Below are 13,233 nucleotides of genomic sequence, written 5' to 3'. Positions count from 1 at the left end.
TTCATTTAACTAGAGAATAATTATAGCTTCACTCCTTCGGGTAAAAGTTCTTGAAACCCAGATCAATCATGGACTTCGAGTTAATAAGCAGTTAGATTTCTTGTTAATTCTTTCATGGGATGTGGGCACCGCTGGCTAACATTTATTGCCCATCCCCAATTGCCCTTTGAACTGGCTTGCTAGGCTAGTTCAGAGGGCAGTTAAGAGTCCACCACATTGCTATGGGACTGATAGTCACACGTAGGCCAGATTGGTTAAGGCTGACTCCTTCCCTAAAGGGCATTAGTGAACCAAATGGGTTTCGTGGTCATCATTAGATTTTTAAATCCAGATTTGCATTGAATTCAAATTCCGCCATCTACCCCCATGATAGGATTCGAACCCTGGGTCTCTGGATTCCTCGTCCATTTGTGATGGTACTGTGCCTTTAAGTATTTTAATCATTTTTTTTGAAGGATGTTTCTGTAGCCGTGTTCTTTATTGCTGCTGAGGCAGTGTATTTGATATTATGTTTATTTTTAATTTGGACTAATGCAGTGTCCTGGGATTTTATGATCCTTTGGAATTTCTGAGTGGAGCTTGATTTAGGATGATTGACAGGTCAGGTGATGCCTGGGGGCAGGTTTTTTCCCCACAGAAAATTCCAAGTTTTTTAAGTTTTGGTTTGGTTGCTGTTAGAAACAGCTAGAAGAAGAGTGTTTCTGTCTCTCTCCCTCTCTAGAGGCTTTTAGAAAAGTTCTCGGACTGGAAAGCCTCAGAGATTTAATCCAATATTTAAAGGCCAATTCACAGCAGATGTTAAAAAAAGCTGAAAACCCAGTATCACCTGAGCATACTTGCTTTTTTGTGCCAAGTCCAGAAAGGTGTGTTTGTGGGATGTTGTTGGACTTGGAACATCATAGATAGCTAGCTGTTAAGGTTTATACTGTATTATAAACAGCTGGAAAATCTCAGCAGGTCTGACAGCATTTGTGGGGAGAGTCAACATTTCGAGTCTTCGTCATCTTGACTCGAAACATTGGCTCTATTCATTCCCCACAAGATGTCAGGCCTGCGCTGAGATTTTCCAGCATTTTCTGTTTTGTTTCAGATTCCAACAACCGCAGTATTTTGCTTTTATTTTATAATATTGTATCATGTTTGAATCTTGTAAAAGTTATGCTAATTTTTTTTATTTTAACTGTGTTCTTAAATAAAGGTTGTTTGATATGAGCTTCCTAGTGGGTCACTTGAATCATACCTGGACTGAAACATCTTGTATCTTATGTCAAATTCAAATGCAAAGACTTAGGGTCTCGGCTATCTTCATAACACCTGGGCCTGGGTCTTAACACATTGAGGGAAATGATATCGGTAACTAAAAGTTGGCATCCTTTTATTTCCAGTCATAAGCTTGCACCTTTTAGGATCTTGGCTGAATATATTTAATCCATATTTTTCCCCTTTTGTAACAGCTCAATTATAGACAGATTAAAAGAACATGGGGACTGAATTAGTGATTTAGTCTGGTTTTCAACATCAAATAATAAACAGCAACATACAATAAATAAGCAACATGTTGACAATTAAAAAAATACGTGATCAAATTATCATGGAGTCAGGAAAAAATTGTGGATATTTGGAAGTAACAGGAAGGGGCCAGTTCATAAGTCCTGACCCATTTCCAGCCATACAATTTTCTGTGGTAGGGGAAATAGGGTGGGGCATGATTCGGACAACATAATTCTGATGGTCCATTTAACGGTATTTGAGATCCGATTTGGATGTTGCAAGGGCCTTAACCAGCTGTGTTTGACTCAGAAATTGATGGAGTAGACCTAGACACTCTTGAAGAACAGATATGTTTGGAATAAGTGCCAAGATCTGAAGATTTTTAAATCACCTGCTCTTTAAATAAAAAAAATACTGCATTTGTCACAAACTTAAGAAAAAACTCTGCTGGACTGCTTCGATTGATAGACATAGGTTAGAAAATAATCCCATTTGGGGATATAGTTTAAATAGCCCTCTATTGACATTTCCTAAGGGCTTTCATTATGCCACTACAAATGCTTGGTTGAGTTTCAAAAGCTAGAGTTTATCAGTAGGGGGTTTCTGAGTTCACTATTTCACTGACAGCTTAAAGAGGCTATTCACGAAATAGCTGTCTTTGATGTGGTGTCTGAAAAGAAGTTTGTATTTTTCTTGCGAGATTAGTTATTGGACGAGATTTAAATTTGAATGTCTTTTATGAATGGGAACACCACTTCCCCCACTCTGAGTGAAAATTTCACTGGGATACTTATTACCGAGGCAGGTCTGGCAAGTCAGGAAATTTCTTGACTCGAGCAATCCACCTCAGCAGCCAAAATTCAGCCTCAGGCGATAGCATATCTCCCATCAGTTGTGTCCTTTAAGTATTCCCTGTCTCTTTAAATTCAGATTGTCAGCATTCACACTTACTTGTTTTCATCCGTACCAATACCTAAAAGCTTGGTTGAATAACAGTTTTGTTGCATGAAGAGGTATGATAGCTCTCCCTTCACAAAGACCAAACTATTTTTATTCCAGAAGTTATCGGGTCAGCTAATAAAACCAGACTTGTATCGAGAAGCCACAGGTGTAAATTCAAGGGGATTAACACTGAAACACTCAAAGAGAAGAGAGCATTTAGGTACAATTATAGCCATGACAGGCTGGCTGACCTCCCGCCTTCCAAATAGGATACTTACATCTGCAAACTTGTGGTTCCTGAAATGAGATTTATTACACTTTAGCAGCTGAACGGCAAGGTTACAATCCTGTCGATAACGTTCCTGGAAAAAAAGGAGAAATTTTAACACTATAATATATGCTACTGCCTCAGAACCAACACAAAACCCCGAGGGCAAAATAAAACGTCACACTTTTGGTGAAGCAGCAACATGATCATTTTGGGCCAGCTTCCAGCTCCCAGGATTCAGTGTGCTTCAAACCAGGGCAACATTCACAATAACAGAAGGTTGTTTATTGATAGTAAAATAAAAATAGCATTAGACTAATTGAGCTGGTTCCTTTTTCACAATGCAACCATGATCTTTCTTTCCAGCTACTCATTACCAAACTTCAATTCTTCTACCCTTTTCCACATACTGCCCTTCCTCCACTCTACATTTGTAACGTTGCGCTAATCTTTGGGTGACTTTCTTTCTTACGTGGACTTTTTAAACATGTCTCTCGAGGACTGCAGTAATCTTCAAGCAGAGATAAATCTGCCACAACAAGATTACCATCAATTCAAGTGCTACTTGTATCAACAGTGACAATAAATCTGTACCTGCCGTTCTTTATATTGAACAGATAACTTCAATTTAATTTTTAATCAGAAGAATAGGTGAACAAATTTACAGTTAGATAGCAATTCATCAGTTCTTTAGAATGACACAAATTCAAAATACCCTACACAATACCTAACAAATTACTCTTGGAAGTGTGATCACTGCTGTTATGTGGGTAAAGGTGTCAATTTACTCCTTCAAACAGTACATTTAAAAAATGATCAACCATTTTCTGGAGATGTTTATTCACAGATAAATGCTGGCTGAGACAGTGAACATAAGAACATAAGAACTAGGAGCAGGAGTAGGCCATCTGGCCCCTCGAGCCTGCTCCACCATTCAATAAGATCATGGCTGATCTTTTTGTGGGCTCAGCTCCACTTACCCACCCGCTCACCATAACCCTTAATTCCTTCACTGTTCAAAACTTTATCTATCCTTGACTTAAAAACATTCAATGAGGTAGCCTCAACTGCTTCACTGGGCAGGGAATTCCACAGATTCACAACCCTTTGTGTGAAGAAGTTCCTCAACTCAGTCCTAAATCTGCTTCCCCTTATTTTGAGGCTATGCCCCCTAGTTCTAGTTTCACCCGCCAGTGGAAACAACTTTCCTGCTTCTATCTTATCTATTCTCTTCATAATCTTATATGTTTCTATAAGATCTCCCTTCATTCTTCTGAATTCCAATGAATATAGCCCCAGTCTACTCAGTCTTTCCTCATAAGCCAACCCTCTCAACTCCAGCATCAACCCAGGGAATCTCCTCTGCACCCCCTCCAGTGCCAGTATATCTTTTCTCAAGTAAGGAGACTAAAACTGTACACAGTACTCCAGGTGTGGCCTCACCAGCACCTTATACAGCTGCAACATAATCTCGCTGTTTTTAAACTCCATCCCTGTAACAATGAAGGACAAAATTCCATTTGCCTTCTTAATTACCTGCTGCACCTGCAAACAACTCCTTGAGATTCCTGCACAAGGACACCCAGGTCCCTCTGCACAGCAGCATGCTACAATTTTTTACCATTTAAATAACAGTCCATTTTGCTGTTATTCCTACCAAAATGGATGACCTCACATTTACCAACATTGTACTCCATTTGCCAGATCCTCGCCCACTCACTTAGATTATCTATATCCCTTTGCAGACTTTCAGCGTCCTCTGCACACTTTGCTCTGCCACCCATCTTAGTGTCATCTGCGAATTGTGACACACTACACTTGGTCCCCAACTCCAAATCATCTATGTAAATCGTAAACAATTGCGGTCCCAACACTGATCCCTGAGGCACACCACTAGTCACTGATCGCCAACCAGAAAAACACCCATTTATCCCCACTCTTTGCTTTGTGCTCGTTAACCAATCCACTATCCATGCTAATACATTACCCGTAACACCGTACACCTTTATCTTATGTAGCAGTCTTTGGTGCGGCACCTTGTCAAATGTCTTCTGGAAATCCAGATACACCAAATCCACAGGTTCCCCCATTGTCCACTGCACATGTAATGTTCCCAAAGAATTCCACCAAATTAGTCAAACATGACGTTCCCTTCATGAACCCATGCTGTGTCTTACCAATGGGACAATTTATATCCAGATGTCTCGCTATTTCTTCCTTGATGATAGATTCAAGCATTTTCCCGACTACAGAAGTTAAGCTAACCGGCCTATAGTTACCTGCCTTTTTAAACAGTGGCGTCACGTTTGCTCTTTTCCAACCTGCGGGAAACACTCCAGAGTCCAGAGAATTTTGGTAAATTACCACTAGTGCATTTGCTATTTCCCCCGCCATCTCTTTTAGTACCCTGGAATGCATTTCATCAGGACCAGGAGACTTGTCTACCTTTAGCCCCATTAGCTTGCCCAACACTACCTCTTTCATGATAATGATAGTTTCTAGGTCCTCACCTGCCATAGCCTTCCTGTCATCAATTTTTGGCATGTTATTTGTGTCTTCCACTGTGAAGACCGACACAAAATACCTGTTCAATGCCTCAGCCATCATAGAAAGGATAATATTAAACTAGAAAGAGTGCAGAAGAGATTTACTTGGATGCTACCGGGACTTGATGGTTTGAGTTATAAGGAGAGGCTTGATAGACTGGGATTTTTTTCTTTGGAGCGTAGAAGGCTGAGGGGTGATCTTATGGAGATCTATAAGATGAGAGGGGAGAGATACAAAAGTGTCCAGAGGGCCAATCTTTTCACACAGAGGACGGTGAGTGTCTGGAACAAGCTACCAGAGGTAGTAGTTGATGCAGGTACAATTTTGTCTTTTAAAAAGCATTTAGACAGTTACATGGGTAAGATGGGTATAGAGGGATATGGGCCAAATGCGGGTAATTGGGACTAGCTTCGGGGTTTAAAAAAAAGGAGGCATGGACAATTTGGGCTGAAGGGTCTGTTTCCATGCTGTAAACATCTATGACTCTATGACAGGGTAGATTCAGAAAGAATGTTCCTGATAGGGGGGCAGTCCAGAATAGGGTTCATAGTTTGAGGATAGTGGTAACCTTTTACAACTGAGGAGATATTTTTTCACAAGAGTGGTGAATCTGTGGAATTCATGACCACAAAAAGTTGTTGAGGCCAAAACGTTGTCTGATTTCAAGACAAAATTAGACATGGTTCTTGGGGCTAAAGGGGTCAAGGGATATGGGGGAGAAGTGGGATCAGGGTATTGAATTTGATGAATGGCAGTGCAGGCTCGAAGGGTCTAATGGCCTATCCCTGCTCCTATTTATTATGTATGTTTGTAGATTATGTCTTTTACCCGAATATTTCACCCATCTCCACTTTTACAGTTGAGACTAAATTGACAGAATTATCACTTCACACTTTGATTTCTCAATTCTTTCTTGATTTTATTTTCCCTAATTTACAAGCTAGCCAGAACATTTGGGAATATTCAGAAGACCAGCATCAAAGTGGTTGCTGTTTTTTTCACCTAAACTCCACCAACATGCTCGAGAATTTACACCTCTTCCTATCTGCAACCCTCACCAGCCTTCTGTCCTTTGATGCATTCTCCAGTTCCTCTACACAAGCCAACTTCTCACATTTGGCTTCTGCATTGGAGGACATTCCTTCCCCACAATATCACTGCTAGAACACCTCTCCCTGGAATCTCTGTTTTGATCCCTTCCTCCCCATCACACCTTCAAAAACACGCACTTTTCTTCAAAAACCACTTTTTTTTTAGCCTTGCATTTTCTGTCTCCTGTTTGATATAATGGCGGCACGACGTCACAGTGGTTAACACTGCTGCCACACACCGCCAGGGTTCAATTCCCCGCTTGGGTCACTGCCTGTGCAGAGTTTGCACGTACTCCCCATTTCTGCATGTGTTTCCTCTGGGTGTTCCGGTTTCCTCCCACAGTCTGAAAGACATGCTGGATAAGTGCATTAACCATGCTAAATTCTCCCTCAGTGTACCCGAACAGGCGCCGGATTATGGCGACTAGGGGATTTTCACAATAACCTCACTGCACTGTTAATGTAAGCCTACTTGTGGCATTAATAAATAAAGTTAAAAAAAACTTGAACTGACCCTTAGTGTCAGGGGGATTAGCCAGGGTTAATACGTGGGGTTATGGGGATAGGCCATGTTGTCAGTGCAGCCTTGATGGACCGAATGGTCTCTTTCTGCACAGTAGGGATTCGATGGTTCTATGATAGAAAACATCAGGTCACATTGGAACGTAAGCAGTACCTTTGCAAAGTAATTGTATTGGCGACAAAATGCAATACAAAATTCAGCAAAACTCCTTCAATAGCAATCTCCAAAGTCACAACCTCTAACAACTAGAAGTACAGTGAGCACAGAAACATTACCACTTGCAAATTCCCCTCCAAGTCAAACAGAAACAGATTTTGTTCTCGATTTGATCATGGGATGTGGGCATCACTCACTCGGCCAGTATATATTGCCCATGTCTGTCCTTGTGAAGGTGGTGGTGAGCTGCCTTTCTCAAACACTGCAGTTCATAAGGTGTAGGTGCATCCATAGTGCTGTTAGGGAGGGAATTCCAGCATTTTGACCCAGTGACAGTGAAGGAATGGCGATATATTTCCAAGTGACTTTAGGGGAACTTGCAGATGGCAATGTTCCCACGTGTATGCTGTCCACGTCATTCTGGGCTAAAATAAAAGCATTTCAAAGTTTGTATTTTCTTGAGATGAGCAGAAGTTGCAAGACTTACGTTCAACTCCTCTAGTTTGTCAATAGCAGTTTTTGAGTCAAGCAACTTATTCGTTAGCTCCACAATCTCCCAATCAAGCGTCTTCCTCTCCAACTCAGCTTTTTTAACCTAGAAGAACGTAATTAAAGATACAGGTGAGAAAATGTGAGAGATGTACAATGCTGCAGGCTTCATTTTTACAGATAGGATGCAATGTGTGAATGTGGAGACATGTCCACACAAGCAACGCAGTTCAACTGCTCTTCTGAGGTCAGCTGATACCGAGCAAAAGAGGAGGATGAAGGAAAAGGGAGAATGTGAGGTAGAGGGAGGGAGGGAGAGAGAGAGAGATAGAGGGAGGGAGAGAGAGAGAGATAGAGGGAGGGAGAGAGAGAGATAGAGGGAGGGAGAGAGAGAGAGATAGAGGGAGGGAGAGAGAGAGATAGAGGGAGGGAGGGAGAGAGATAGAGGGAGGGAGAGAGAGAGATAGAGGGAGGGAGAGAGAGAGATAGAGGGAGGGAGGGAGAGAGATAGAGGGAGGGAGGGAGAGAGATAGAGGGAGAGAGAGAGATAGAGGGAGGGAGAGAGAGATAGAGGGAGGGAGAGAGAGATAGAGGGAGGGAGAGAGAGATAGAGGGAGGGAGCGAGGGAGATAGAGGGAGGGAGAGAGAGAGAGATAGAGGGAGGGAGAGAGAGAGAGATAGAGGGAGGGAGAGAGAGAGATAGAGGGAGGGAGAGAGAGAGATAGAGGGAGGGAGAGAGAGAGATAGAGGGAGGGAGGGAGGGAGATAGAGGGAGGGAGGGAGAGATAGAGGGAGGGAGGGAGAGATAGAGGGAGGGAGCGAGGGAGATAGAGGGAGGGAGAGAGAGAGATAGAGGGAGGGAGAGAGAGAGATAGAGGGAGGGAGAGAGATAGAGGGAGGGAGAGAGATAGAGGGAGGGAGGGAGATAGAGGGAGAGAGGGAGATAGAGGGAGGGAGAGAGGGAGATAGAGGGAGGGGGGGAGGGAGAGAGAGATAGAGGGAGGGAGAGAGAGAGAGATAGAGGGAGGGAGAGAGAGAGAGATAGAGGGAGGGAGAGAGAGAGAGATAGAGGGAAGGAGAGAGAGAGATAGAGGGAGGGAGAGAGAGAGAGATAGAGGGAGGGAGAGAGAGAGATAGAGGGAGGGAGAGAGAGAGATAGAGGGAGGGAGAGAGAGATAGAGGGAGGGAGAGAGAGAGATAGAGGGAGGGAGGGAGAGAGATAGAGGGAGGGAGGGAGAGAGATAGAGGGAGAGAGAGAGATAGAGGGAGGGAGAGAGAGATAGAGGGAGGGAGAGAGAGATAGAGGGAGGGAGAGAGAGATAGAGGGAGGGAGCGAGGGAGATAGAGGGAGGGAGAGAGAGAGATAGAGGGAGGGAGAGAGAGAGATAGAGGGAGGGAGAGAGAGAGATAGAGGGAGGGAGAGAGAGAGATAGAGGGAGGGAGAGAGAGAGATAGAGGGAGGGAGGGAGAGAGATAGAGGGAGGGAGGGAGAGATAGAGGGAGGGAGAGAGAGATAGAGGGAGGGAGCGAGGGAGATAGAGGGAGGGAGAGAGAGAGATAGAGGGAGGGAGAGAGAGAGATAGAGGGAGGGAGAGAGATAGAGGGAGGGAGAGAGATAGATAGAGGGAGGGAGGGAGATAGAGGGAGGGAGGGAGATAGAGGGAGAGAGGGAGATAGAGGGAGGGAGAGAGGGAGATAGAGGGAGGGGGGGAGGGAGAGAGAGATAGAGGGAGGGAGAGAGAGAGAGGGAGGGAGAGAGAGAGATAGAGGGAGGGAGGGAGATAGAGGGAGGGAGAGAGAGAGATAGAGGGAGGGAGAGAGAGAGATAGAGGGAGGGAGAGAGAGAGATAGAGGGAGGGAGAGAGGGAGATAGAGGGAGGGAGAGAGAGAGATAGAGGGAGGGAGAGGGAGGGAGAGGGAGGGAGAGGGAGGGAGAGAGAGATAGAGGGAGGGAGAGAGAGAGAGATAGAGGGAGGGAGAGAGAGAGGGATAGAGGGAGGGAGAGAGAGAGGGATAGAGGGAGGGAGGGAGAGAGATAGAGGGAGGGAGAGAGAGAGAGATAGAGGGAGGGAGAGAGAGAGATAGAGGGAGGGAGAGAGAGAGATAGAGGGAGGGAGAGAGAGAGAGATAGAGGGAGGGAGAGAGAGAGATAGAGGGAGGGAGAGAGAGAGATAGAGGGAGGGAGAGAGATAGAGGGAGGGAGAGAGATAGAGGGAGGGAGAGAGAGGGAGGGAGAGAGAGAGATAGAGGGAGGGAGGGAGGGAGGGAGGGAGGGAGGGAGGGAGGGAGATAGAGGGAGGGAGAGAGATAGAGGGAGGTAGAATGAGGGAGAGAGAGAGATAGGGAGAGGGAGGGAGAGAGAGAGATAGAGGGAGGGAGAGGGAGGGAGAGAGAGAGAGATAGAGGGAGGGAGAGAGAGAGATAGAGGGAGGGAGAGAGAGAGGGATAGAGGGAGGGAGAGAGAGAAATAGAGGGAGGGAGGGAGAGAGATAGAGGGAGGGAGAGAGAGAGATAGAGGGAGGGAGGGAGAGAGATAGAGGGAGGGAGAGAGAGAGATAGAGGGAGGGAGAGAGAGAGATAGAGGGAGGGAGAGAGAGAGATAGAGGGAGGGAGAGAGATAGAGGGAGGGAGAGAGATAGAGGGAGGGAGAGAGAGGGAGAGGGAGAGAGAGAGATAGGGAGAGGGAGGGAGAGAGAGAGAGAGATAGAGGGAGGGAGGGAGGGAGGGAGAGAGAGAGAGAGAGGGAGGGAGAGGGCGAGAGAGATGAATAAGGAAGAGGGAGTGGGTGAGATTGATGGCTGAAGTAAGAGGGAGAGAGTGAGATAGATGGATGAAATAATTGGGAGAGGATGAGATGGAAGGCGATAAAGGCGATGGACGTCGATGAAGAGAAAGCGAACAAAATAAGTAAACATTGACAACTGTCAACCAGCAAATCAAATTTATAGTGCTCAAATCTCGGACTTGGGCAATACGTGAACAGAGTGGGCATTTTACCACCATAGCACCTTATACGGTAGGCCGTGTGACTGTACCACCTTTTACTGTAGGCCCGTGTGACTGTACCACCTTAAACTGCAGGCCCGTGTGACTGTACCACCTTAAACTGCAGGCCCGTGTGACTGTACCACCTTAAACTGCAGGCCCGTGTGACTGTACCACCTTAAACTGCAGGCCCGTGTGACTGTACCACCTCACACTGCAGGCCCGAGTGACTGTACCACCTTAAACTGCAGGCCCGAGTGACTGTATCACCTCACACTGCAGGCCCGTGTGACTGTACCACCTTAAACTGCAGGCCCGTGTGACTGTACCACCTCACACTGCAGGCCCGTGTGACTGTACCACCTTAAACTGCAGGCCCGTGTGACAGTTCCACCTTAAACTGCAGGCCCGTGTGACTGTACCACCTTACACTGCAGGCCCGAGTGACTGTACCACCTCACACTGCAGGCCCGTGTGACTGTACCACCTTAAACTGCAAGCCCATATGACTGTACCACCTTACACTGCAGGCCCGTGTGACTGTACCACCTTAAACTGCAGGCCCGTGTGACTGTACCACCTTAAACTGCAGGCCCGAGTGACTGTACCACCTTATACTATAGGCCCGTGTGACTGTACCACCTTATACTGCAGGCCCGTGTGACTGTACCACCTCACACTGCAGGCCCGTGTGACTGTACCACCTTACACTGCAGGCCCGTGTGACTGTACCACCTTATACTGCAGGCCCGTGTGACTGTACCACCTTATACTGCAGGCCCGTGTGACTGTACCACCTCACACTGCAGGCCCGTGTGACTGTACCACCTTACACTGCAGGCCCGAGTGACTGTACCACCTTATACTATAGGCCCGTGTGACTGTACCACCTTAAACTGCAGGCCCGTGTGACTGTACCACCTTACACTGCAGGCCCGAGTGACTGTACCACCTTACACTGCAGGCCCGTGTGACTGTACCACCTTACACTGCAGGCCCGTGTGACTGTACCACCTTATACTGCAGGCCCGTGTGACTGTACCACCTTAAACTGCAGGCCCGTGTGACTGTACCACCTTAAACTGCAGGCCCGTGTGACTGTACCACCTCACACTGCAGGCCCGAGTGACTGTACCACCTTACACTGCAGGCCCGAGTGACTGTACCACCTTAAACTGCAGGCCCGAGTGACTGTACCACCTTAAACTGCAGGCCCGTGTGACTGTACCACCTCACACTGCAGGCCCGTGTGACTGTACCACCTTATACTGCAGGCCCGTGTGACTGTACCACCTTAAACTGCAGGCCCGTGTGACTGTACCACCTTAAACTGCAGGCCCGTGTGACTGTACCACCTCACACTGCAGGCCCGAGTGACTGTACCACCTTATACTATAGGCCCGTGTGACTGTACCACCTTACACTGCAGGCCCGTGTGACTGTACCACCTTATACTGCAGGCCCGTGTGACTGTACCACCTCACACTGCAGGCCCGTGTGACTGTACCACCTTACACTGCAGGCCCGAGTGACTGTACCACCTTATACTATAGGCCCGTGTGACTGTACCACCTTACACTGCAGGCCCGTGTGACTGTACCACCTTAAACTGCAGGCCCGTGTGACTGTACCACCTTACACTGCAGGCCCGTGTGACTGTACCACCTTACACTGCAGGCCCGAGTGACTGTACCACCTCACACTGCAGGCCCGAGTGACTGTACCACCTTAAACTGCAAGCCCATATGACTGTACCACCTTACACTGCAGGCCCGTGTCACTGTACAACCTTACACTGCAGGCCCGTGTGACTGTACCACCTTAAACTGCAGGCCCGTGTGACTGTACCACCTCACACTGCAGGCCCGTGTGACTGTACCACCTTACACTGCAGGCCCGAGTGACTGTACCACCTTATACTATAGGCCCGTGTGACTGTACCACCTTATACTGCAGGCCCGTGTGACTGTACCACCTTAAACTGCAGGCCCGAGTGACTGTACCACCTTAAACTGCAGGCCCGAGTGACTGTACCACCTTAAACTGCAGGCCCGAGTGACTGTACCACCTTACACTGCAGGCCCGTGTGACTGTACCACCTTAAACTGCAGGCCCGAGTGACTGTACCACCTTACACTGCAGGCCCGTGTGACTGTACCACCTTAAACTGCAGGCCCGAGTGACTGTACCACCTCACACTGCAGGCCGTGTGACTGTACAACCTTACACTGCAGGCCCGTGTGACTGTACCACCTCACACTGCAGGCCCGAGTGACTGTACCACCTTAAACTGCAGGCCCGTGTCACTGTACAACCTTACACTGCAGGCCCGAGTGACTGTACCACCTCACACTGCAGGCCCGTGTGACTGTACCACCTTAAACTGCAGGCCCGAGTGACTGTACCACCTTACACTGCAGGCCCGTGTGACTGTACCACCTTACACTGCAGGCCCGTGTGACTGTACCACCTTAAACTGCAGGCCCGAGTGACTGTACCACCTCACACTGCAGGCCGTGTGACTGTACAACCTTACACTGCAGGCCCGTGTGACTGTACCACCTCACACTGCAGGCCCGAGTGACTGTACCACCTTAAACTGCAGGCCCGTGTCACTGTACCACCTTAAACTGCAGGCCCGAGTGACTGTACCACCTTACACTGCAGGCCCGTGTGACTGTACCACCTTATACTGCAGGCCCGTGTGACTGTACCACCTTATACTGCAGGCCCGAGTGACT

The 13,233-nt window shown here is 47.1% G+C and overlaps 1 protein-coding gene across 1 annotated transcript in view; it reads right to left on the bottom strand.

Moving 5' to 3' along the window:
* tjap1 (tight junction associated protein 1 (peripheral)) overlaps positions 1–13,233 on the bottom strand; it is a 222,187-nt gene that overhangs the window by 29,662 nt on the left and 179,292 nt on the right. Inside the window, exons 6-7 of the mRNA XM_078213519.1 lie at positions 7,506–7,613; positions 2,712–2,795 (exon numbers count right to left, since the gene is read on the bottom strand). Of these exons, the coding sequence (XP_078069645.1) occupies positions 2,712–2,795; positions 7,506–7,613 (192 nt within the window). The remainder of the gene's footprint in view (positions 1–2,711; positions 2,796–7,505; positions 7,614–13,233) is intronic.

This window comes from Mustelus asterias, chromosome 5 (genome assembly GCF_964213995.1).
Source record: "Mustelus asterias chromosome 5, sMusAst1.hap1.1, whole genome shotgun sequence".
NCBI classification, from domain to species: Eukaryota; Metazoa; Chordata; class Chondrichthyes; order Carcharhiniformes; family Triakidae; genus Mustelus; species Mustelus asterias.
The sequence above is the reverse complement of the archived record's forward strand: the minus strand, read 5'-3'. Positions and strand labels throughout refer to the sequence as shown.